Source organism: Macaca thibetana, chromosome 10 (genome assembly GCF_024542745.1).
Source record: "Macaca thibetana thibetana isolate TM-01 chromosome 10, ASM2454274v1, whole genome shotgun sequence".
Classification (NCBI taxonomy): domain Eukaryota; kingdom Metazoa; phylum Chordata; class Mammalia; order Primates; family Cercopithecidae; genus Macaca; species Macaca thibetana.
Window position 1 is genome coordinate 55,118,707 of NC_065587.1, and position 27,546 is coordinate 55,146,252.

Below are 27,546 nucleotides of genomic sequence, written 5' to 3' on the forward strand. Positions count from 1 at the left end.
AGAATGAATCAGAACAACGTTCCCCTTTCTCCAGTGCCAGCAGGGTACACGTCTGGGCAAGGGAAAACAGGCTGTACCTCTGCTTGTGCCCCTTCTCAGTCGGGCATTTTTGTGCAGGGAGCACTCTGTCCGGGAGTTCACCTCACCCCACAGACCGGAACCAGACCTGAAGGGAAAGTGCTGAGACTGGTTTCCAGAGGTAGCCACCAAGTCATTTTACATTGTTAATGATCAGTCTCATTATGATAGTAATATTTATTGTTTCATATATGCCAGGCATTCTGAACACTTTACCTGGATTATCTTATTGAAACGTCAGACTATGAGGGGTATACCATTGTCATACCCCATGTGCAGATGAAGAAACTAAAGCTCAGAAAGGACAGGCCCATCTTTGGCCCAGGGCCATTCAATAATAAGTTCAGGCCAGGCACAGTGGCTCACGCCCCTAATCCCAGCACTTTGGGAGGCCGAGGTGGTTGGATCATCTAAGGTCAAGAGTTCGAGACCAGCCTGACCAACATGGAGAAACCCCATCTCTACTAAAAATACAAAATTAGCTGGGCATGGTGGCGCATGCCTGTAGTCCCAGCTACTCAGGAGGCTGAGGCAGGAGAATCACTTGAATCCAGGAGGTGGAGGTTGCAGTAAGCCAAGATCACGCCACTGTACTGCAACCTGGGCAACAAGAGCGAAACTCCATCTCAAAATATATGTGTAATAATAAGTTCAAACACAGACCTGCCTGACACTCGAGTCTGTGAGCCTACCTGCTGCTTGGCACCGCCCTGGATCATATTTTATAGCATTCTTTTTGAAGCCAACAAATATTCAGTGGCCCACTCCAGTGTGCTGGGCACTGGAGTTATGGTGCTAATAGGACCAGGACTTTCTCAGCCCAGGAGAAAAGACAAGCAGAGCAGATAATGGTGACTCCATTGAGCAGAGAGTGCTGAGTCCCACCTTGAAGGGTGAGAGGCTGACTACCAGGCTGGATGTGGGGAAGGTGCCCCAGACCACTGGGGTCCTTATGTGGTTAGGAAGAAGCTTCCTGGGGTTTGTGTCTCAGGGCGACAAAGCAGGTGCATTAGGAAGTGGACACAGGGAAGAAATGGAGCTAGGAAAGGGGCCAGGTGGGACCAGGATCAGCTCCTTCTTGGAGATCCGAGTTATAGCATCATCGTGAGTCCTCTGGGGCCTCTGCTTAGAGGAGCAGGACTTAACATCCACCCCCTTCCACCATCCTTTTCAAAGTCGGAAAACTCATCAGGAGGAGGAGTCATTTGTACATTTTCAGGCAGGTCGAGTTGGAACTCAGGCCTCTGAGCCCTCCTCAGTCAGCCATGATCCAATCCCTTCTCAGGGCTCCTTCCACACCCAGGAGTGGGAAAGTCGCCATTTATGGTTTTAATTTTTAAAAACGGTATCATGCTTTCACGAGTTACAAATGCTTGTCCAGTTATACTAGCTGGCATTTCCTGAGCACATGCCACATTCCAGATGCTGTGCTAGGATTTCACATATGTTACCTTATACAATCCTTGGAGCAAACCTCTAAGAAAGGTTCTGTCGCTATTCCCACTTTACGGATGAGGAAATTAGGTAATTCCCCCAAGGTTAGACAGCTAGCAAGTGGCAGAGCTGGTTTCCTTGAGTCTAACATCCTCGTAAAACTGTATATGCTATGTGCACCCATGGTGGCAATTTTGGGAAAATGCAGAGAAAGCACACAAAAAGAAAATTAAAATGTCTCAAATTCTGTAATCCAAAAGTAGAATGCTTCACCACTAGGGCTATTTCTCTCTAGGGGTGTGTGCGCGTGCGCGTGCACGCACACACCAGAACACATATTTAAACCAACGCAGGGTCATGCTGTAATACTAGTTTGTAAGCTGAAGCTACCATTTAAAAATCACCTTAAAAGGACCTTCACAGGCCGTGCTCCACAAGGACACTCTGATTTCTAGGATCAGGTCTAGAACTGCTTGCCACTCTTCTGTCAACAGACTTGGCAAGGCAGGCCTAGGGACAGCACCAGACAGCTCACCCTAATAGCCATGGTTCATTTTTGTCCCTGCTTTCTGCTCCCGTTCTTATAGAAAATAAATAAATAAATTTGAAAACTGACAGACCTCCCCAGGATTTTATTCTATGCCTGGCCCTGCATTTAAATGCAAGAAGCAGAAGGCTTGTGAGCTATAAATAGCCCAGGCCTCTTCTGAACAGTGGCGGGGAAAATTTGTAGGTTCTGTCTCCTTCCAACCTGGTGACCTGGATTACTTCCTCCCTGCAGCGGCTGCTTTATTCGCTGCCTCCTCTGTCCATCCTTCATGGAGCAGAGCAAGTCCTCTCTGTAGATGTTTAGTGAGCACCTCCACTGGGTCAGGCCCTAGGTGCTGGGCGCAGGGACTTGAGTGAGACACTAGCATTGTCACAGCCTGGAGTGGCAGTGGGTAAACATACACACAGACATTCACAAGTGAGAATCTTTTCTGTTGTGGGACCCCCAAGAGGGGTCCCCAGCTCTGGGAATCAGGGGAGGCTTCCTGGAAGAGAGGATGCTGGAGTTGAAAAGTGGAAGGAGGGTAGAGGAACCTGGGGAGGAGGGGTCTATGGGGCCACAGGTATCATGCTTGGCATAGTAACTGGCCAGAGCATGCCTTCATTATTATTAGGCAAATCCTGTGTTTTTTAAGAGTGTGTCCTGAGTTCCTTTAGTGGCTTCTGCAATCCAGTGATCTTGGGTACGAAGGACACTCAGCATTTTGCTAGTCTGTGACTCTCAACCTGCTCTGCATGTGCCTTTCGTCAGCAGCCAGGATCCTGATCCCCAACCCAGACCACTGAATTAAAAATCGGGCGTGCAGCCTGGACTCTGTTGCTTCACAAGCTCCCAGGCGATTCTGATATTCAACCACATTTGGGATTCTCTGTGCTGATCCAGTGTCCCATCTGGGGACCACAGCTCAGTTCCCATCCCAGTCTCCCTGCTAGGTAGGAGTTGATTCTCCCTTGGGTGCGTCTAGCAACAGGAAAGAGAGCTCACAATCTCCCAGGGGCTCCCCATTCCATTGACAGGCAGCTCGACTGTGGAAAATCCTTCTTCCCCCTGGGCCCATTAATCTTCACATGTTGGGCTGGGCACAGTGGCTCATCTCATGCCTGTAATCCCAGCACTTTGGGAAGCTGAGGTGGCAGGAGGATTACTTGAGGCCAGGAGTTCCAGCCCAGGCTGGGCAACATAGCAAGACCCCCATCTCTGTAATAAATAAAAATCAGCCAGATGTGGTGGCGTGTGCTTATAGTCCTAGCTGCTCAGGAAGCTGAGGTATGAGGAATGCTGAGCCCAGGAGTTTAAGGTTACAGTGAGCTGCAGTTGTGTCATAGTACTCCAACCTAGACAACAGCAAAGCCCTATCTCTAAAAAAAATAAATTCTCATACTGTAATAACGGGCGGATCATGAGGTCAGGAGATCGAGACCATCCTGGCTAACATGGTAAAACACTGTCTCTACTAAAAATACAAAAAATTAGCCAGGCTTGGTGGCGGATGCCTGTGGTCCCAGCTACTCGGGAGGTCAAGGCAGGAGAATGGTGTGAACCCGAGAGGCGGAGCTTGCAAGGAGCCAAGATCACGCCACTGCACTCCAGCCTGGGCCACAGAGCCAGACTCCATCTCAAAAAAAAAAAAAAAAGAGAGAGACATTATCATACTGTGATGATACTGGTAAGTAACATTTGTACAGACCTTTGTTGTATACAAAATACTCTCTTGATTTGGGAGGCAAAAAATATATAGATTTTAAATTCAGAGAGACCTGGGTTTAAACCACCCTCTCCCTTTTTTTCTTCTACCTTATTAGCTGTGTCTCTAAACAAATGACATAACCTCACTGTGTCTCGGTGTCCTCATTTGTAAATAGAGATAATAACAGTGCTTACCCCTCAGGTTATTGGAAGGATTGCGTGACGTGTCACGCTTATGACATTAGGTGTGGTTGGGCGCAGTGCAGCCGTAAGGCATTCACTTCATAGTAATTTATTATTATTACTGTTCTGTAAGGCATTTGCATGATAAATTCAACATCCAAGACAGTTTTATTGAGTGCTTAATACATGCCCAGCCCTGCTCCAGTTGATGGGGTACATTGTGAAAAAGATATTACTAAATGGCAGTCATTGTTATCAGCATCATCAGCATCATTTTTTTAACTGGGTAGTAAAATCACCCACTTAAAAAATTATTTTTAGAGTCAGGGTCTTTCTCTGTCACCCAGACTACAGTGCAGTGGTGGATCATAGCTCACTGCAGCCTTGAATTCCTGGGCTCAAACCTCAGCCTCCCAAGAAGCTTGTACAACAGGCACAAGCCACCTCGACTGACTAATTTTCAAAATTTTTTTAGAGACAGGGTCTCATTATGTTACCCAGGCTGGTCTCGAACTCCTGGGCTGAAATGATCCTCTGCTTTGGCCTCCCAAACTGCTGGGATTATAGGTATGGACCACTGTATCCGCCTCCTGTCTCCTCTTCGTGGTCAACTTCATTTATCAAGCAAATCTAATTTCTAATAGCCTCTGACAGTGGAAAAACTGAAGTTGGGAGTCAAGAGACCAAGTTCTAGCCCAGCGCTGCCCCATGGACATTTCTGCAATGATGGAAATGTTCTGTGCCTGCGCTGTGCAATACTGTAGCTGCTAGTCACAGGTGGCTACTCAGCACTTCAAGTGTGATGTGTGGAACTGAGGACTGAATTCTTAATTTTTTTTTGAAGTTTAAAGTTTAAGTGTTCACATGTGGCTAATGGTACTCCAGATGTGCTGAGCTGTGAGACCTTGAGCAAGTTTCTTCCCCTGTCTGGGAAGATGAAGAAATGCCATTGGAGAAGCCGGAAGAGAATGTTTGGAATAGAGACTGAGGTCTGGAGCCAGCTAGATCTGTAGTTAATTTCAGTTCTGCCAGATACCACCTCTGTGACCCTGGGCAAGTTACTTAAAGTTTCTGTGTCTCAGTTTCCTAGTTTGTAAAGGGATCCTGATTATAATCACCTCACAGAACTAAAACAAGGTTTAAATGAGATATGATTCTACAAGTGCCTTATTCCCGATAGGCTTTTGACAAATTGTGTAGAAGTGGTTTTAGCTGGTATTGCAGACACTCGTGTTCCCCTATTGCATCTTTGGAAAATTCTGAAAATTCTTGTTTTTGCTATAAATGCTTACAAAATGCTTACTTTTAGGGCTGGAGTTTATAACCTTGAACCTCTTGAAATTATGTTCAAGTTGTATCATTGTGCATCTCTATTTTTTTTTTTTTTTTTTCCTGGAGAAAACCAAAACTTTTCTCTGGGGAAAAGCAGCTCCCAGCAGATTTTCAAAGGACTCCAAAAGATTTAGGAGCTCTGGGAGGGAGGAAACTGGTGTTCATGGTGCATGTGGAACAGGAGAGGGTGTGATTAGCGAACCAGTGGACTTTGGCTCCAGACGGCCAGTGTTCCTGTCCCAGCCCTGCCACCTCCAGGCTGCGTAAACTTTGTTGAACCTCAGCTTCCCTATCTGTAAAATGGGTATGATACAGGACATATTTCACAGATTGTTGTGGGGATTAGGTAAACAAATCCATGTTAATTGAGTAGCATGGCACCTGTCACCCGTGCCCAATGGATGCTAGCTACTTTTATCATCACATCGTCATTGTCATTATCATCATCGCCACCATCTCTTCCATCCATTATATGCCAGCTTGGTGTGAGGTGTGTCAGTTTTTCAGTCTGCCCTCTCCTCCTGCCCCATCATCTCAAACCTCATCTCACACCACTCCCCCTTGCTCTGTCTGCTAGAGCCACTGTTGTCTCCTTCAAACGTACCAGACATGCCTGCCACGGGCCTTTATGTTTCTGTTGCCTGTTTTGGGAATGCTTTCTGTGATCACTCTGTTTCAGAGAGAAGCACTCATCCCTGCCCTCATTGCCTTCTAGTATCCTCTCTATCTTTCTGTATTTGTCTGACTTGATGTTTGCTTGCCTCTCCTAGCATGGAGATTCAGGAGGACAGTTTGTTTTTCCTTATTTTGTTTCCTGCTCTAGGTCCAGTGCCTAGAACAGTGCTGGATATCTAGAAAGTGCTCAAAAAATTACTTTGTGAGTGAATGAGTGAATGAATGAATGAATCTCATCTAGTCTGAGACAGGCTTCTGTAGGGCTCTCAAGCTTCCCGTGATGTCTCTTGTGTAATATTTTCAATCAACAGATAATCTCTGAACCCTCCTTTCTGCCAAGTTAGGCCTTAGGTTCCAGGGATAGAAAGATGAGTGAGAACATCCCATTTCTTGAGGAGTGCACAGGCACGTGGGGTGACCATGGTACAGTTCTCTTCTAAGCACTTAGACTATAGTTGTAACTGCAGAATTATGCTGCCGTCCTGTTTGCTGTCTGTCTTCCACCCTAGACTAGAAGAGCTCAGTGGGTGAGGACCCCCATTCTGTCTTGTTCAATGCTGCGTTCTCGGCACTAGTATGAAGGCTGGCACATATATGTAAATGGGGTGTATGAACGAACAAATACAGGGTGCAGCAGGATAGGGACTAGCAGAGAGGTCTGTGGGTGTACCAAGGAGGGGCGACTGGCCCTGCCTGGGGAAGGATAGGATGGGGCTGTGAGAGATTCACACGGGAGGTGAGGAACCTTCTGTCCCTTGCCTCGACTCTCACTTGGCCAACCATGGAGCAGTTTGGGAATGAGGGTGGGGTGTGGTTCCCCTCCCACAGAGGCTGGGTGGCCCTTCCATATTTCAGCTTCTGCCTGAGCTGCTGTCCTTGGAGTTAAAAATAGGGAAGGATGGGAGCACAAGGACATGCTGTCCTCTGCCACTGAGCAGGGATTCTGCTACCTCTTCTCAAAGGGGGCTGTAGGGCGGCAGGTTTGAGAAGCCAGAAGCTTAAAGAATTATCCCTTCCTGCCCCCTTGAGGACAGGCACAGACTTCTCTTTCCCCAGTCTGGCATGACTGTGAATGAGCTGTGTGGAATGTCACAGCTGGAAGGGCTCTCTGGGGTAGGCGGACATCTGGCAGGAAGCCCATCACCCTCCAGGCCTGGGATCTTGGCAGACAACACCAATCAATCAAGGCCCCCTTTCCTGGGACCATGGCAGGCATCACCAATCAATCATGGCATCTTTTTCTGCCAAGTCCAGGCACAGTCTAAGAATTCTTAGCACAGGGTATTTCAGGCAACAGCTAGCAGAGTTGGCAAAAAAAAAAAAAAAAGAAAACCTATTTATCATCCCCATTCTAGTCCACTCCTCTCATGGTGGGAAAACTGAAGCTCGAGAGAGGAGCAGAAAGTTGTCTGATGTCACACCGGAAGTCAGTAGTGGAGCTGGGATGAGACCCAGGAGTTCTGACTCCCTGCCAAGGCTTTTTCTTCTTCTGTCCCCTGTTGCATCCTCTTTTCCACAGGAACTAAGGTTTGCAGGTTTGTGTATGCAAAAGAATGGCTTTTAGGCTAGGCGTGGTAGGTAGTTCATGCTTGTAATCTCAGCTCTTTGGAAGGCCAGGGCAGGAGGATCCCTAGAGCCCAGGAGTTGGAGACCAGCTTGGGCAATGTGGCGAGACCCTGTCTCTACAAAAAATAATTAGCCAGGCATTGTGGTGTACACCTGTAGTACCGGCTGAGGTGGGAGGATCACTTGAGCCTGGAAAGGCAAGGCTGCAGTGAGCTGTGATTGTGCCACTGCACTCCAGCCTGGGTAACAGCCTGTCTCTTAAAAAAGAAAAAAGAAAAAAAAAGATGAAGAAGAATGGCTTTTAACCCAGGGACTGCAGGCTCTCAAACTTTATGCAACATACCGTGTGTATGTGCTGGCAGGTCCTTGTCTAAGAGACAGTAACTTTTATCCACTTTCAAGAGGCTCCTTGAACAACGAAGAAGGCAAAGAAATCAGAAAAGAGTGAATGGAATGGGCTGGAATCTTGCTACTCAATGTGTGGGCCAAAGATCAGCAGCATTGACCTCACCTAAGAGTTGTGAGAAATGCTGAATCTCAGGCCTCACCTGACACCTGCTGAATTAGAATCTGCATTTTAACAAGATTCCTGTGTGATCCATTTGCACATTGAAGTTGAGAAACCATGAGCTGGAATTCCTTCAGCCTTTGGTGTCCGTGTGGAGGACCTGCTTTGTGCCAGCCAGTGTCCCTGCCCTCATTTGAGAGAGAGAAAAGCAACCAACGGAGGTGCCTTAGCCAAGGTGGGACCCAGCTGCTGTGCAACTCTGCTGAGGCCAAATCAAGGAAGAGTTTGTTTAAACTGCTTCAAGATAAAGGGTAGCGCTGCTCATCCAAGGAGTAGGAGACCCAGCGTGCATTAAGCATGTATGTGGGAGGTTCTTGGGAAACCTTAGTGGACACCAGGTTAGCTGCTATCCTGGAGAGAGATGGATTTTAAGTAGTTGTGGGACGTGGATGAGCCAAGCTGGAGCAACAGGGGATGTGCTGCCTAAGCCCAACATCACTACAGCCTCGGTGCTGAGAACAGCTAGTCCAAGGTGGGTTTGCTCTGGTGAGTGCTGGTGCCAGGTGGTTTCAGGTGGTCTTAATTGAGCCTTGCTAGCTCTAGGTCGTGCAGGTTCTGGAGGAAGTTGGCCATGTGTTGATTGAGGAAGGTGGTGGTGGGGAGCCTGAGGCTTGCCCTGGTGGGACTGGGAGGAAGGAATTCCCTCATATCCAACCCCACCCCATCCCCTACATCCCTGCTCCCCATGTATCCACTGCTTGTTTTCATCCGTGGGCCTTTGTGGGGATACATGTTCACATGTGTTATCTGAAGATGACATCTGAGGGGCCAGACTGTATGGCTTGGCCTTCTCTGGCCTTTGCGGCAGGGTTTCCACACTGCTTCTGGCTCAGGGGGAGCCTCCTTGCCATACTATGGGCTCCTTGACCCTCTTGGGGTCAGTGTAGAATAGGGGTTAACAGCCTGGCCTGGGAGATGAGATGAAGTGGAAGGAGATGTATATAAGCTTTATTGAGATATAATTCACATACCATACGGTTTACTAGTTTAAAGTGAACAATTCAGTGGGTTTTAATGTTTAATATATTCACAGAATTGTGCAACCATCACCACAGTCAATTGTAGAATATTATTGTCACCCCTGTACCCGTGAGCAGTATCACATCCCATTTGCCCCTCCCTCTGGTCCTTGGCAACCACTAGTCTGCTTTCTAGTTCTATGGACTTACCTATCTTGGACATTTCAAATAAGTAGAGTCATAGAAGAGATGGTCTTTTATGACCAGCTTCTTTTGCTTGCATAATGTCAAGGTTCATATATGTTGAAGCATGTATAGGTAATGCATTTTTTTTTTTTTTGAGACAGAGTCTCCCTGTCACCCAGGCTGGAATGCAGTGGCGCCATCTCAGCTCACTGCAACCTCAGCCTCTTGGGTTCAAGTGATTCTCCTGCCTCAGCCTCCTGAGTAGCTAGGATTACAGACACACAGTACCACAGCCCAGATAATTTTTGTATTTTTAGTAGAGACAACGTTTCATCATATTGGTCAGGCTGGTCTCAAACTCCCGACCTCAGGTGATCCTTTCGCCTTGGCATCTCAAAGTGCTGGGATTACTGGTGTGAGCCACCATGCCCAGCCCAGTACTGCATGCTTTTTATGGGTGAATAATACTTTATTGCATGGATATACCACAATTTGTTCATTCATCCATGGATGGACATTCAGGCTGTGTCCACTTTTTGACTGTCACGGTTAATGCTACTGTGAACACTTGTGTTCAGCTTTGTTTGGATGGATCAGATTTGTTTTGCATTCCTCCTCTCCAACCTTTACTTGCTGTGGGACCTTGGGCATACTGCTTCAGTTCTCAGAGCCTCAGTTTTCTGAGAGTTTCTGAGAATCAGGGACACTACTGTCTATCTCAGAGTATTGTTTATAATAGTAGCTGCAGTTTACTGAGTGCTGCATGTATCTTACTGTGACAGTCATTGTGCATATGTTATGTCATTGAGTTCAGTCCCACAAGGGGTATGAGACATTTATTTCACAGTTAGCATGGATCTGTGCTATCATGGGCTAAGATGCTACCTTGTTGGAACAAACCATTTGGTGCCTTGAGGAGTTTTCTTTCCAGTGTGCGTGGGGAGGAGGGAGCTTCCCTGCCTCCCCTACACGTTTGGCATTGTCTTTCTGTTAGAGGCCATATTTCTTTCACTTCCTTTTCTTTTAAAAGTTTTGAAATACACATAGAGAAAAGTGCAGCAGCTGGAAGAACTCCCTCATGGTTCCATCACTGCTCTGCCATGAGACCAGCTTGTCCCAGGTAGGGCTGGCCCCTTCACCCTGGGTCCCAGAAGAGTTCGTGGGATAGAGCCATAGCTAACTCATAAAGTATGTTAAGTATGGCTGGGCATGGTGGCTCATGCCTGTAATCCCAGCACTTTGGGAGGCTGAGGCAGGCAGATCATTTGAAGTTGGGAGTTTGAGACCAACCTGGCCAATATGGTGAAACCCCATCTCTACTAAAAATACAAAAAGGGAAAAAAAATTAGCCAGGCATAGTGGTGCATGCATGTAACCCCAGCTACTTGGGAGGTTGAGGCAGGAGAATCACTGAACCTGGTAGACAGAGGTTGCAGTGAGCCAAGGTTGCACCACTGTACTCCAGTATACGCCACAGAACAAAAGTCCATCTCCAAAGAGAAAAAAAGTATGTTAAGTATGAACAAGAACTTTGTTCTGTAAACCGCTGAAATTTGGGGGTAACTTGTTATTGCAGCATAACCTAGTAAGAGCTTACTAATGCATTTAATCCTTACAACAATAGATGGAGTGGGTTCTATTATTTTTCCTGTTTTGCAGGGGAACTTAGGCTCAGATTGGTTCAGTAACTTTCTTTAGTTTACTCAGAAAGTGGCAGAGGCACGCTTCAAGTCCCAAACTCAGTTTTTCTGGCTTCAGAGCCTGTTCTCCTAAGAAGACGGAAGTACGTGGGCTGTATTTGGTGAATGATGAGTAATTCCGTGTGGATAGAACACCTGGTATATGCATCATGGCAGACTTGTAGTATAGGTTTGGGGCAAATCCTGGAAGTCTTGAATGCTGTGTGGATTATGTAGCTTCCCAGTGCCATATGGGGCCATAGACTCTACCTTTTGCCCACAACCCAGTTCCTTCCAAGGCTTGTTTAGCTTGTCCCAAATGCTGATGGAAATAGCTTCCTGAGGAAAAACAGCTTTTTGTGGGGCTGTGAATTGTCTTCCTTCCGATGATCGCGGAAATGCCTCTTCTTTAGAAAGTCTTTCCACGTTGGCTTGAGGAGAGTAAATGACTTTCCCCTGACCACCCGTGCTCAGCACAGGACTCCCCCACCCCAAATGCATTTACTCTGCTTCCGGAACTTCTTGTCTTCAGTTTTCATTTAGTTCCACATTTTCCCCTTCACTCTGTCTACGTGTTTTTATTTGTCAGTATAACCTTCAGTTGTACTGGAAAGCAGTGCTTCCATGTACAATGAAATCTTCCGATTTTATTTGCAATCAAGTATAATTCAGCATTGAGTCAATTCTGCTTACAACCCACACCGTGCCTCTAACTCCAGTGCTGCATTAATTACCCTTCTCCTCAGCTCCCATAATATTCTGTGTATATCTCTGCCCTTACATTATGCTACCTTGTAATTATTGCACAATTTCCCCTTTTCTTGCCTATCTCTTCTGGTAGACTGGGAGTTTCAGCAAGGTCTGGGTTTAATTCATCTATCTAAGTCTACAGCACAGGATCTGGCCCTGAATAGGCAATTAGTAAAGAGTTTGTTGAATGATAATTACTTATCTGTTTCATGTCCCCTCCCCACTGTAAGTTCCTTAAGGTCAAAGACTGTATCTCATTCAAATCCCCAGAGCCAAGAACAGCATGGCATAGGAAATGAGCTCAATAAATGTATATTTTGTTGGATAAGTGAGAGTAACGTTTCCTTCCAGGGGCATAACTCTTTAGAGTTACAAAGCACATTCCGTATTTGTTACCCAGCTGATTCTCACAAAATCTTTCCTCTCCCTCTCTAGGGTTCTCAAATCCTTATCATGTGCCTTTTGCCTCTCTTGCTTTCACTCATTTCATCTCTGTGTCTTTATGATCTCTCCCTCTTTCCTCTTCAAATCCTCTTGGGAAAAGGTCTGAGGCACTCATCCCTCCCTCCAGTGTAGAGCAGCCTAAAGGGCAAAAATTGCACTCTGGTCTGCGTTGAACCAGGATCACATCCCACATGCCAGCTTTGTAATTATGGGCAGGTTCATTAACCCCTGAGCTTCAGCTTTCCCTTCTGAAAATGAACACAATACTTACTTCACTGGTGGTTGTGAAGATTACATGAAATGATGAATGGTAAGCACCTCTCATAGGCTCTGGTTCAACTCGATAAATGGAAGTTCCTGTCTTTATGTGGAAAGGTGATTCTTTGAGGGTGGGATTTCAGGCATCAGCAAGCCAGTGGGAAGGAATTGTAGTTTAAAAACAACCACAGGATAGGGATGCTTCGTAGTTCTAAAATCTCCCTTGTGAGCCCCACCTTCGCCCTAGGCAGGCCCAGTCCTCTCTGTTCAGTCAGCACCACGGACAGTTCCTGCACGCACTGGTTCTTTGCTGTGGACTTAATTGCATTTTAGAGGCCTTCAGTTGCAAGTCACAACTTTATATACCACCAAGGAAGCTAAAACATGTCAGAATTTAACTCTGACATGCCATTGGTTGCCATTCACATCTTGTCTTAGAATCGATGAAATAACGAGTTTACTAGAGGTGGTATCAGTGAGCAGTTGACCATTGACCTTTAGAGAGGTTAATAATAATAGCCAGCATTTGTTGAATGCCAACCGTATTCCAGGCCTTTTCCCCTCCTTCCTCTCCTGTTCTGGGTGCTGTTTGCCCTTTATACATATTCTCATAACAAAGATTACATTTGGGGAATATAAATGTGAGCCAGATATACAGTAAATCAACAGTCTTTCCACCATCGTTTTCCTCAAAACATTCAAATTTTTAGCCTCACTTCTTCAGAACATTGCTTCCTGCTGAATGAGAGTCTAATGTGTTAACCTTTCCAGTCCACACCGTGGTTAACCCACCTAAAAGGCATTTCAAATGCATATCCTGTAACCCAGCAGTTGCACTCCTAGGTATGTGCCCTGAAGAACTGCACAGAAATGGTCACCAAAAGACACATACAAGAATGTTTTGGCAGAGCTATTTGTAATATTCCATTACTGGAGGTTACCCACCCAGATGCTCATCAGCAATAGAATGAATGAAAATCATTTTGATATATTCACACAATGTACTACAATAAGTCATGAGAATGAATGAACTACAATGAAACAATCAACATGGATGAACCCCACAAATGTCGTGTTGGGTAAAAGAAGCCAGATGCTAAAGAATACACACTAGGTGATTTTATGTAGTGAAAACTGCAAAATAGGCAAAACCAGTCTGTGCTGTTAGAAGTTAGGATAATGCTACTTTTGGTGGAAAGTAACTGGAAGTGGCATGTGGGCCTTCTGTAGGGCACTGGTAATGTTTTGCTTCTTGATCTGGGTGCTGGTTCCATAGAACTTTGTAATGGTCATCAAGGTATACACTTACAACTGTGTGATATATAATTGTGCGGTTTTCTTTATGTGTATTGTCCTGCAACAAACAGTTGTTTTAAAAAGCACCTTTCTCCAGAAGAGAAGAAGAAAATGCTGAGACTTTTGTATGCAGGATGATGGGTAAGAAATTGGAGGGGCAGCTGGTCACATGGAAGATTTGGAATTATTCAGCGTGAATAGAATGTAGAGAACACTAGGGAAAAGGGAAAAATTGAGGCTAGAAATGTAAATTGGGACCATGTCAGAAAGACAGTGTGTGTTAAATTGGAATTTATTCTGCAAGCAATGGGGTGCCATTGAAGGATTTTAATCACAGGGTGGTGTGTTCACAATTGAGGTTTAGGAAGCTCAGGCGGGCCGCTGAGTAGAGAAGAAACTGGCCAAAGAGGACACTCTGGTGGTGTGGACACCAGTTAGCATAGAGGAGGAAACTGAGCCACAGAGAGGTTGAGTAACTTTATCAAGATCACACAACTAGTAGAGTGACTGGGTCCAGGTTTACAACCCAGGCATTCAGGCTCCATTGTCTATGCTTTTAACCATTAGGCCATGCTGCCTCCTGAAGATGCTCTAGAAATAGTGAAAGGCTGTCAACTGAAAAGGAGTAGAGAGGTTAGCAGTTAGGAGACCTGGATTTTTTTTCCTGAAACAGGGTCTCTGTCACCCAGACTGGAGTGCAGCAACATGATCATAGCTCACTGCAGCCTCAAACTCCTGGGCTCAAGCAATCCTCCCACCACAGCCTCCTGAGTAGCTGGGACTACAGTGTGGGCTAGTAATTTTTAAATTTTTTGTACAGGCAGGGTCTCACTGTATTGCCCAGGCTGGTCTTGAACTCCTGGGCTCAAGCAATCCTCCCATCTTGGCCTCTCAAAGTGTTGGGATTGCAACCATGAGCCACTGTCCCTAGCCTGAATTATAATATCAACATGGCCTTTGACTCCTGCCGTTCTTTGGGCCTCAGTTGCCCTCTGTACAATAAAGGTATTGATCTGGGTGATCCCTAAGTTCCCTCCAGATGAAACCGTCTCTTATTTTAAGGGAGGGCAGCTTCCTATAGCTCCAGGGAGAAGAAGGGGAAGGTTAGGGCCCTCACAGAAGTAATCAGCGTTGTGCTTCCTCCTCCCATTCTTGGAGACACAACCAGAGGCAACATCAGTGCCGTGGAGGCCTGAGTACCTGCAGATGGTTCTCAGCCCTTGATTTTCAGATGGACTTCAAGACCTGGACCAGGGAGGCATATGAGGCCCAAGTCACTGGGAATGACTAGGCCAGGGAGAGGTTGACCATGGAGGAAGAAGAGACAGCAGCCTGCAGGTATTTATCTCAGAGAGACAGGAAGAGTAGTTGCTGTGGGAAGGGGAAGCAGTGAGCCAGGGACCGTGGTGCCTTTTGCATCTTGGTTTAAAATAGCCAGTCACCCAGAGCTCTTATGTCTGGGGGAACTTCACAGGCTGCTCTGTGGACTCGGAGTGGACACACACTGACCAGGATGTGGTTAGTGATTTTAGAGCCTGGGGACCTGGAACAGGTCATGGAGCCTCTCTCGGCTTGGGGCTTCTCATCTGGAAGTCAAAGCTGATAATGTCCATCTTCAATAAAATGTCAGAGTGGGGACTGGTTGAGTTCTCTCCTTCTCCCTTCCCCCACCACATCCTTGAGGTCTCATGGTTAAGAGTATATGATGAGCTGTTTTCACACAGACCTGGTTTCAAGCCTAGCTCTGTCTTACCTGGTATAACCTTGGACAAGTTGCTGAACTGCTCTGAGCCTGTTTCCTTGTTGTAAAATTAGGATAATAATACTTGTCTTTCAGAGTTATGGTGGGGTTAAGTTATATGTGTATATATAATTTTTACACGGTACAGGGTAAATGCTAAAAACAATAAAATCTGTTTTCATAATTTATCATCGTTTTATTATCCTGTTCTTTATGAATACTTACTTTTGGGAGAACGTACATTAGACACATTCATATTCAAGTATAAACAGCAGAGTGAGATCTACTTGTTTTCTTTACCAGAGAGAATTTACATTTTTCTTGGGGACACATCCTAAAGCCAATTCAATTTAACAGACTTTCAGTGGGGATGGGCAGTGTGGGCGCTATCCCTGGTGCTGAATGGAAGTAAATGACGAATGAGCTCATGCTGTAAACACAGACATCGACTAGGTGGATGAGAACTGTGTTTCAAGGTGCCGTGGAATAGTTACCCCAAGAGAAGTGAAGATTAAAATGCCCCTAGGACTCAAGGAGTCTGATGAGAGACGTCTTTGTGGAAGACATGGCGTTAGAGTTCTGGTGTGGAGCTTGATGAGTTTACTTTAGGGTGCATTTAAAACATGGCTTTGGAGCCAGAATAGCCTGGGGTTGAAGTCCAGCTCCACCATTAGTACTCGTGCATGTCCTTGGGAAAGTTACTTAACCTTCTCGATCCTCATTTTCTTTCTCTGTAGAGGGAGACAGCAGCTATCTCATGGTTTATTGTGAGAATTAAGTGGGATGATACCTTTGTAAAACACTTGGCATGGCATCTAGCAAAATGGTAATAACCATATTAATGATAGTCAACTTTGTTGAGGGCTGACCGTGTGTCCCAGCCTACCTAGGCCATCCTGAGGGTTAAATGTTAGGTTAAATGTTATTACATTTTTACATTGCTTGCTTGTTAACATTTAGTGCTCACATAGCTCTGAGATTCTGGTGCTTTTATCCCTATTATACGATGAAGAAACTGAAGTACAGAGTGCCTGATAAATTATAGGTGTTATTTAAGGCTAAACTATGGAGGATGGTTAGAAATTTGATAAGAAGATGAAGAAGGGAGGAAAGGAAAGGAGTGAGAACCAGGATGGGGAAGTTATTGAGGATGTACAGTATTTCTCAGGGTGGAGCACTGAGGTGTCTGGCTGGGTTAGGATATGGAGACTGGGAGGGAGACCAGTAGCTGATGGGGAGGGAGTCAGAAAATGGAGAGTCTTGGGTGCCTGGATGCAAAAACTTAAACCTAATTCAGCAGGCAGTGAAGAAACATTCTAAGGTATTCGTTTTGGTTTTGGTTTTGGGGTTTTTGTTTTGTTTTCTTTTTTGTTTTTTTGAGATAGGATTTCACTCTGTCGCCCAGGCTGGAGTGCAACCAGCCTCAACCTCCCAAGCTCAAGCAATCCTCCTACCTCTGCTACAGGTGCCCACCACCATGCCTGGCTAATTTTTGTGGGTTTTTTTTGTAGAGGTGGAGTTTCACTATGTTGTCCAGACTGGTCTGAAACTCCTGGGCTCAAGTGATCCACCTGCCTGGGTCTCCCAAAGTGCTGGGATTACAGGCATGAGCCACCGTGCCTGGCTAAGGTTTTAAATAAGATGGTGGCATGATTGAAACTGTGATTTATTTATGAATTTGTTTGTATTTACCTTCATTTGCATTATAGAATTAATACATTAATTATAAAAATTTAAATGACATAGAAGCATACAAAAGAGAAATAAATTTCCTTCCCAATGTTCTGGTTGGGTGTAAATGGGTACAAGTACAGTAATGATGCGGGAGCCCACCTATGTGAAGATTTTTGAACTTTGACTGGCTTAGGGTGCCAGGCTATCTAAGGTCAGGTGTCCCCAAACCTGACCCTGAGACGAGATCCACGTTCTGCCTGCTTTTATTCTGGCCATGCTGGCAGCTGATTAGATGATGCCCACCCAGATTGAGGGCGGGTCTGCCTTTCCCAGTCCACTGACTCAAATGTTAATCTCATTTGGCACCACGGGATGATACCCACCCAGATTGAGGGCGGGTCTGCCTTTCCCAGTCCACTGACTCAAATGTTAATCTCATTTGGCACCATCTTCACAGACCCACCCAGGAGTGATACTTTGTATCCTCAACCCAATCAAGTTGACACTCACTATTAACGATCACAGTGACATTTGGAAGTGAGGAAGAGCAGAACAAAGGGAACACATCTCAGCCACCTGAGATGGATGGATCTTGGTGGGGGTAGTTGGGAAAGCATTGGGACAGTCACTTTGGGGACCATGGCCCAGTTAGCAAGAGAGGACCCACAGAAGGGTAGGTGGCGGAGGTTGGACAGTGGACATTGCTGTGGTTGGGTCCAGTCATGGTCTCCATTTTGCGGAAGGTGGTGTGTCAAGGGAAAAATGCATTTACAAGGGCATCAGCAAGACAGCTGGCAAGGGCAGGTGTGGGGACATTGGAAGGTCTTTCTTCCTCTGCAGTGGTTGGGCTTTCTATGTTCGGCACCTACTTTGTGCCCGGCACTGTGGGAAACGTCTGTCATGTAACCCTCTCAACAGCTCCGTGGGGAAGATGCTGTCCAACTTGCCCCAGGTCTCCATACCTGGGCCTTCTGACTGCACAACCATGCTCACCTGTGTGGGGAGCCAGGGCTGCTGTGAGGCAGATCCTAGGGGCCTAGTTGGGAACTGCTTTCAGGGCTGTAGGGTGCCACACAGATGCAAGGCACAGCTCTGGGGGACTGAGTTGTTTGTCATGCTCTTTTCCTCCCTCTTCCGGGAGAAATGTGTCAGACCCAGGTAGGTGGAGATGGAACCAGGATGGGGGGACCCGAACAGGGCTCAGCAGAGGGAGGGAGCCGGGGCAGGTGTGTGCTGCCTGCCTGCAGGGTGCCCAGTCATGGGTCTGTATCCCTAGTGTGGGGCTGGGGGGTGTTTGTTCCTGCACATCTGACAGGGACATATGTACAGTGCTGTGTGTGTGTGTGTGTGTGTGTGTGTGTGTGTGTGTGTGTACAGGAATGTCTCTGTCTGAGTCTGTGTTTCTGAATGTGCATGTGAGTGGTTCTGTCTTTCTCTGTGTCACTGTACCTGCTATATACAGAAAAATACAGAAACAGTGGAGATGGAGGATGGAGGGAGGCTGCAGATGCAAGCTAGGGAAAGAACAGATGATGGAATGAGTAGAAACACCGATATAAGGGCACACACGCTCTCCCACGTGTTCAGAAACACCCAGGAAGGATGTGTATATACCTACCCATTTAGCCTCAAACACACAGAGTGACAGGCATGTGGAGACCCCTGGGAACACACTCAGACCTGCATTAACCACTGTCTTTGCATGCATCTTCCTGTGTGTGTGTGTGTGTATGTTGCTGTGTGTTTTTCTGAATGTGGGTGTCTGTGTGTCTCAATAACACAGACACGTGTGGGAGACAGAAATATGAGGCTACACGTTCTGAGAAACACAGAGTGTTTGTATCTACGCATGCATGTGTGTGTGTACATGTACGTGTGATTCTTAGAGTCAGGGAGGAAGGAGAGACCATCCTGGAGCTGGGAGGAGGAGGGAGGCCAGGAGAAGGCCAGCGAGAGGTGTCCTGGCCTTGCCCTGCTCCTGGTATGCAGGCCCAGCTCTCCTGTCCTCTGGTAGGAGCAGGATGACTGGGTGTGATTGGGGCTGCTTTTCCCCAGTGGGCCAATCAGCAAGCACTGAAGGATCCCCTTGGGTATAAGCCCACATCTGGACTCTGTGGGACCATGAAAAAGATCCCACTAATGATCTATCCCACCTCTAACAAGCCCACGGTCCCTTGAATCACTAGGCCATGGAGCAGGGAGCAGAGACCCTCCAGGGGCTGTGTCCTGGCTCCCCGCCTTACTAGCTCTACAGGCGTGGACAAGTCCTGACCTCTCTGTACCTCCAGTTTTGGGCACTGGATGGGGGTGAACAGCAGCATCTACCTTATGGCTGGTTGTGAGGATTAAGGCTGCTTTCAAGGCAGACATTGGTCCATCCCACAGTTATTAGTTGAGCTCTACAATGGTCTAGACCCTGTTCTTGGTGCTGAGGTTTCAAGAGTGAACAAAGTTCCCTGTCCTCATGGAGATTATGGTCTTCACAGAGGAAGCGGCCAAAACACCAATATTGTTTAATGCATTTGGGTGATAAACATCAGCAAAACCAAAGCAGGAGTCAGGGCAGAGAGGGGCAGCGGGTGGGAGAAGGCTGCTGTTTTGGAGGGGCCAGGAGTGGTCAAGAAAGATCTCAGATGACATGATGTTTGACCACAGAATGGAAGGAGTGGGCTGCTGATGGGGGCCATTTAGCCTCATAAAATCCTGTTATTCTCCCACTTGACAGTTGTGCAAATAGAGGCACAGAGAGGCTGAGTAATTTGCCTAAAGTCTCCCAGCCACTGAGATAGATATCCAGGATTTGAACCCATGCCATCTGGTTTCAGAGCGAGTAGTCCTCAGTCAAGGGTGATTTTTGCTGCCTAGGGGCTATTTGGCAATGTCTGGAGATATTTTTGATTGCTGCAACTGGACTGCAGCGGGGTGGGGTTGGGGGTGGTACTAGTATCTAGTGGGCAAAGGCCAGGGATACCGTTAGACATTCTGTGATGCACAGGGCAGCCCCTACTGCAAAGCAATATGCCATCCACAGAGCCAGTGTGCTGAGGTTAAGAAACCCTGGTCAAAATCCATGCAAAGCACTTGACACAGTAGGACACATAGTAGGTGCTCAATAAATAGTAGCTGAAGAGGAGGAAGAGAAATGATTTGGAGAAGGTTTCAGGGGGGAAATGAATTCAAGGGGGAGAAAAAGCAGATGTAAATGAATCCATCATTTAACAAAACTCATGCAATACTGTTCGTTGGTGGGGTGGTTACTGGTGAGGCCGGGGATCCATGGAGGTTGATGGACTGAGGATGGAGGCTGAAGCTGGATAACCCCCAACTGCTGAAACACTGCTAACCAGATGACTCTTCTTTCTGTCGCCCTCCCACCTGTGTCTCTCTCCCCATCTCTCTTGGCCGCTTTGCCCAGGAGACAGCCGGAGGCTGAAGGGGGCCATCCAGAGGAGCACAGAGACGGGCCTGGCAGTGGAGATGCCCAGCCGGACGCTGCGCCAGGCCAGCCACGAGTCCATTGAGGACAGCATGAACAGCTATGGCTCGGAGGGCAAGTAAGTGTGGGGCCACCAGCCCTCCTGGCTCTTGCATTCTTTTGTGGTGGGGCATGGGAGGGACTGAGCAACCCCTCTGGGAGCCCTGGGGCAGCTCCAGGCTGTGGAGGTCCCAGCTCAGGGCTCCAGGTTCATCCCCCATCTTCAGAAGGGAGACAGTGTAACAGCAAAGTCCCAAGGGAGAGTGAGCCCCACTGCTTGGATTTAAATCCTGGCTGCACCCCTTTCCTGCTGTGTGACCTTGGGCAAGGTCTCTGTGCCACACTTTCCTCATCTGTAAAATGGGATTAACGGCATCAGCTTCATAGGGGTGTCATGAGGATTAGACATTTATAATCCATATAATGCAGGGGTAATATTTATACACAGCATAAGGCAGTGTTTGGCACTAAGTGCTGTATATTAGTGCTGCTTAAGAAATAAAGGAGGGGGTAGAGAGGGGTTTTATTATCATCATTATTTCATCTTTACTTTTTTAGTTTCCTAAATCCTGTTGGTTTTGAAAAATATATACTACTGCTTTATAAAAGCGTTGCTTGAGCATCAGCTCACTAGACAGTAGTGTGGCTAGCTCCTTGCCAGCGTTTCCCTCCGTGGGCTTCACGTCAGAATCACGAGAACACGTTACCAATGCAGCTCGCAGGGCCCCAGGTCCGAGCTGCTGAATTAGTCTCTGGGAATGTGGCCTGAGAACTCCACTGTTAAAAAGCTTTTATCCTAGAGGAACTGACCTGGACTCGGGGTTTCTCATTTTCACAGAACCCTTTAAGAATTTCAGGAAAGCACTGGGCTTTCCCCCAATACACACAGCCCCCAGTGCATGTACACACTCATTCTCCCACACACAGTCCTGCAAACATGCTTTTCTCATAACTACAGGGGTTATCAGAGTCCCCTAAAACCATCTGTGGATTCCTAGATCAAAGAAACTTTGATCCAAAGCAACTTCCTTATCATATAGATGACCAGGGCACTCAGAGAGGTTAAGGAGCTCACTCTGCATCACGAAGCATGTTACCAGGTCTGGAACCCAGGAGTCTTGACTCCCAGCCAGCGGTTATTTCCCAGCACTGCATTGCTTCATGGTCCTAGCTATCCTCTAAAGTCAGGGAAGTGGGGTGGGATATCATGATTCTTGTGCACATGGGAAGACTGAGGCTTAGAAAAATTAAATGCCACAACTGTCCAGAAAAGTAGCCACTAGACGCATGTGGCTAATTAAATAAGATGAAACTTTCTGTTCTTCTATTGCACTAGCCATATTTCAAGTGCTCGCTAGCAACTTGTGGCTAGTGACAACCATATTGGGTGGTGTAGAAAATAGAACATTTCCATCATCATACATAGAAAATTCTTTTGAACAGTACCAGCTAAGTGACTAGTGCAAGGACAGACACACGGCCACTGAGAGGTGGGGCTGGGGCTCGGCCTCCACCTTTTGCTTCCCTTCATTCTGGCCCTGCCCCTCAGCTGGGGGCTCCTGCTGGCTAAAAGCCTTCCCCACCCACCCCCAGCCCCTCCTAAACTGGGCATCTCCAGCCTCGTGAATGGCCTTGCCTTAGCAGATGCTGCTGTTCCACCCACCTCCTAGCGAGACTTTCCCGTGGGTGAGAACAGGAGGAGGACAGCGGAAGGGAGAGGAGGAGGAGGAGGAAGGGAGCCAGTGTTTTCTTTAACCTGAGAAACATGGCAAGGCAGCAGAACTTGGAGGAAGATATTCTCAGCATCTGGGGAGCAGTGGGGCCCTGCTGGCAGGTGTGAGTCGCAGGGAGTCAGGAAGCTCAGGTTCTAATCCTGGCTCTGCCACTCATGCCCCTGGGTGGGCTTGGGCACATCAGTTTGCCTCCCTAATGTTTGAGGAGGCCAGTAAACATCTGTCAGCCTCCCAGGCAGGTCTGGAGGCCTAGATTATGGGAAGGGCAGCGTGCTGCAGTGAGCAGCAGGAGAGAAGTCAGACCTGCATTTCCATTTTATAGAAGAGGAGGTGAAGGCTCAGAAAGGCCACATGACCAAGGGGAGCATTATCAGAGTGTGCTGTGAGGAAGAAACGAGGTGATGCCCGCAGGTGACAGGTGTTTGGAACATGGCTCTTGTTACTGTTTGCTGTCATGGGCTTTAAGGGACCAGAGAGTCTAATTACGTGACAGACAGGTTCAAAGCCAGGACTCAAGAATGAGACTGCCCTGGTGTGTGGTTCATTTCAGCTTCTTAGTAGCTGTGTGGCTTTGGGGGAAGTTACTTCACCTCTCTGAGCCTAGTTTCTTCATCTACAGAAAGGGAACAGTAACAGTGCAGACACTTATAGAGTTGTGAGGGTTCAATATGTTAATACATGTAAAAGAACTTAGCACAGTGACCGGCACTGTAATTGTTATCTATTATTGTTGGTTGTTAATTAAGCCACTGTTTGTTGGCTATTTTGCTGTTTTGGTCAGTTGTATTGTAACAGATATAGTGAGCCACCCCAAATACAATTGTGTCTATAAAGTGCTTAGCACAGAGTAAGCACTGAGTAAGTGTTGACTGTGATGATTACGATTACTAAAAGGGTTGAGGTGGGTGTTCTGAGCCCAACTGAGGAGGTATCAGGTGGGTTGGAGGGTGATGGGTCCAGCAGCAGGGGACAGTCTTGGCCTCTTGAGAGGGGCTGAGTGTTGGTGGATCCCAGCCAGGCCCAGCGCTGCCACCTGGGCAAGGTAGGGACACAGAAGGAATGGATGGAGACATTGAGCTGTGGTCAGCCTCCTTGTTCTGCAGGCATTTGGGGCACTGGTTGGGCCCAAATGCCAGGCTCTGAAACACGAAGGGATTGTTCTTCCCTCTCCCCACCCCTTGGGCTTCTGCCAGCCCAGCTGAGGCTTACAGGGAGCCAGCCTCGCTTGAGCAGCCCCTGCAAGGCTGCAGCCCCTGGCACCACTGGGTCTGTCTGACTGCGCTGGATCACCAGGCATATGTATTCCTGCAGGCGGGCACAGGAGTGCTCCCACATGGATTTTCATTTCGGCAGATGTGATTGGGCACTTAGAATGTGCCAGGCAGTTGGGTTGGGCACCTCAGACACCCTGTCCTCCATGAGCTTCCACTCTTGGGCACTGACTAAGCAACTAGCAGTGTGAGGAGAGCTGCAAAGGACAGGTATAGAAAACTTGGGAAATGCTGTGTTCCCAGGTGTCAGGGGTGGGGAAGGGGTGCCTGTGGGTTGGGCCACTCTGCCAGTGAGGATGCCTTGAGTCCCGGGTTATGTAATACCAATGGACAATGGCTTCAGCCCTTGCTATTCAAAGTGTGGTCCACAGCCCAGCAACACTGGCATGGGAGCTTGTTAAATATGCAGAATCTCAGGCTCTACCCCAGACCCACTGAATCCGAATCTGTATTTTAATGAGACCCCCAGGTGGTTTGTATGCACATTAAGGTAGAGAAGCCCTGGCTTTATGGTAATAATGGCCATAGCTAACTCTTGCAGAGAACACTTGCTATGTGCAGATACTGTGCTGTGCTTTTACTTATATTGGCTCATTTAATTCTCACAACAACCTGATAATGGGACTGTTAATATTCCCATTTTACAGATGAGGAAATGGAAACTCAGAGAGGGTAAATAAGTTGCCCAAGGTCACACAGCCAGTCAGTGGCCGAGCCAGGATTCAAATCCGAGCATTGGGTATCTGCCCTTAACGTTTACACTCAACTCTTTTTCTCATTTAATGGTTGCATTTATCAAGGTTTCTGGAAGCAGAGGTTTCCAGGATGGTTTGGATAGTTCAAGGATGCCATCAAGGACCCAGAACCCCTCTCTCTTTCCACACCATGGGCCTTACGTTGGGCCAGCCATGGTTGATCCCCTGGGGCTGAGGAAGGGCTTTCTTTCTTTGAGCCTGTTTCTGCCTGATCAAAAATTGGAGCTTTGTGGGTTAAGGATGGAGAGTCAACCAGCCATGCCACCAGGCCAGGCCCATCTCACCTAGGAAAAGGGCAGGAGCTGGAGCTCAAGCCCCCTGAGATGGGGCCATGAGAACAAAACCTTCCAGACATACCATACTCCCCACCTGCCCTAATCCTGAGATACTCCCTGTTGACTGTGTGTTCTAGTTTGGGTTTTCCCAGAACCAGACCTGAGACATGGGTTCGAGTGCAAGTGATTCACCTGGGAGGTGATTCTAGAAAATAAGAGCAGAGGAGCATGTGGGAGAGAGGTATTGCACCCAATAAAGCATAAGAAGCCAGCTTTCCCAGGGGGCAACCAGAGCCAATCCTGATGGGGAACTCTGGGAACCCATGTGGAACATGCACCTGGGAGCTATCTCCTCGGGAGGCGAGGGAGTTGAGGTATTTACATTCCAGCTCTTAACCAGTTACTGAGCAGCAGCTGCTCCCTGTTAACTCTCTGGCTCTTACTGTGGTAAAATAGGCTCTAGAGGCTAGAGAAGCTCTTCAGGGGCCAGAGAAGCCTGGGCAAAGGCATGCAGATGCTGGTGGTTAGAAGTCAGCAAGCACTGACATAATAAGGGGTGGGGGCATGGCCCAGCAGAGCCTGCTACACTATGTGGGTGCATAGGGCTACCATCTGACCAGCTGCCCAAACCAGAAATCTGGGGTTCTTGCAGCCAGCTCTCTCTCTCTCCAATCTGTAATCCATTCCCAATCCATAATCATGCTGTGCCATTTTACTCTTAATGATCTCTTGAATCCATCCATTCCTCCCCATCTCCATCTCCTGGTCAAGGCCATACATCGCTCTTGCCTGGACACCTGCAGGTCTCCTTTTTGGGACATCACAGTTTGTCACCCAGTACTTATTCTTCTGACCTTTCCCAGCCTCTCTCAGTCTCCAACCATGTGGGGACTCCACCACCCTGAACCTTTACCCTTCACTTTTCTCACTTCCAGGTCTTTGCATCCATTGCGCCCTCTACCTGGCACTTCCTTCTCTACCCCTGCTCCCTCTTCACCCTCTGACTCATTCCTTCTCCAGACCTCAGCTGAGAACTGGCACAAAGACTGTATCCCATGTGCCAACACCAGTAATTGATAGTGGTTCCCTGGAGTGCTGTGTTGAGAAGGATTCTGGAGCCAAGTCCAGGCTTGGCAGGAGAGCTGAGGTTGATTAGCAATGTCTGTCCTGGGCATGGGCAGAAGTGGAATGGAACAGGTAGGGCCTACCATTCTTCTGGCTGTATCAGCAGCCCTCACAGTCCCCTGTCCCTCCCTCACCACAGTGCCCTCCACTCTCTATCTTAATTGTCACATGTGTGTCTGTCTGTCCCACTAGATACTGAGTTCAGTGCCTGTCTAGCTGGCCCAGTCGGTGCTCTGCACATTCGGATGAACAATGGGTGGGTGTGTGTGAGCAGAAGCATGCATACATTCCACTCCTTCCCACCCCTTCAGCACACAGAATCCAGGGCCTTGGCATCCTCTCTGTTGACCCAAAAGCACTCCAGGCTGGCTCCCAGCGCCCACCTGCTTCTTCCTTCTGCTCTTTGTTGTCCTGAGATGTCTGGGTCATCAGCATCCGGGTCTCTGAGTGTCTGGGTCACTGTGTCCACAGCCCAGGGAAGCAGAGTATGAGCCAATGGCAGGGCCACTGCACCCAGGCTCAGGGTCATGGTCCTGTCAAGGCTGTTTCCTGATCACCAAAGGCTCAGGAGTCTGGGTGGGTGGTCAGAACCCCTTTTCTTCCCCACCTCTACTGTTTAACAGCATCCCCATGCCCAAAGGACAAAGCAGAACTGGATGCAGCTGTGGCTAGGAGACAGGGATTTGTTTTGTTTTGTTTTATAAACGCTAGTATTTCTTGAGCACTTGACTGTGCCAGACTCTGTTCTAAGGCGTTTATCTCATTTAATACTTACAATAGCACTGGGATTATCCTATTGTTCTTTATTCCTGTTTTACTGGGAAGGAAACCAAGGCTCTGAGAAGTGAAGAATGTGCCTCCACGACTAGTGAGTGGTGGAGTCAGGATTCAGTTCCAGGCCTGCCTGACCCCATAGCTTGGCCTGCAAATCCCTGTGCTCTGCTCTGGGCAAGGCTGAGGTCCCCTCAAGACAAATAGAGACAGTATAACATAGTGCTTAAGAGGGTGAATTCTGGAGCCAGACGCTCCAGGTTTAGGTCCTAGGTCTTCCACTCCTAGCAGAGTGATTCTGGTTCAATTACTTAACAATTCTGTGCCTCAGTTTCCCTTTTTGTAAAATGGGTATGAATTACAAGTACCTAGCTTTTATAGAGTTGTTAAGAGGATTAAATGGATCAACATTGATAAATAGTACTATCAGTGCTTGACTCATGACAAGTTTTTGACAAAAAAATCCTTGGCTTTGCACCCACGAGCCACACACTGTCTCATAGAGGTGGTCAGGCTTGGAAATATCTTGAATTCTTGAGAAGTCGGAGTCAGCATTGTGTGATATGGTATATCCTGGCACAGGGCAATTCTGCTACAATGCTTGTTTTGAAAACGAGAATTTGTTCCAACATGATTCAAGTATTAGGGAACAATTTGAGCATAACATAAATTTTGCATTTGTTCAGGTGCAATTTCATCCACGAGAAACACTGGGTGAATGAAGAAAACTGCACCCACATAAGAATACACAAAACGCATGTGGCTCAGACATCCACGGCACCGTCAGTTTACTATTATAAGCCACACCCGTCCACACCTGGTGGTACAACTTTCCATTGACTTCAGTTTTTCCCCTCACTACCTCAAAATCACTCACAGGCTGCACCTCTTCTGACACCCCCTTCCACAAGCAAACTGCAGGTTGTTTTCAAGGTCACGTGCCATTTTTATTATAGTATTTATGCATTTCTAAAGCATTTAACATATATAAAACCATGCTGTCATTTTTACTGCATTCCTGCCTTTTTCTTTTTTTGATGTGACACTGACCCCATTTTCCCATAAGCTCTGTGATTTTTATA

General features: G+C 47.3%; 1 protein-coding gene across 1 annotated transcript in view; it reads left to right on the plus strand.

The window, feature by feature from the left end:
* Positions 1 to 27,546, plus strand: part of RIMS4 (regulating synaptic membrane exocytosis 4) — a 57,589-nt gene that overhangs the window by 17,467 nt on the left and 12,576 nt on the right. Inside the window, exon 2 of the mRNA XM_050806573.1 lies at positions 20,475 to 20,613. Coding sequence (XP_050662530.1) covers positions 20,475 to 20,613 — 139 coding nt within the window. The remainder of the gene's footprint in view (positions 1 to 20,474; positions 20,614 to 27,546) is intronic.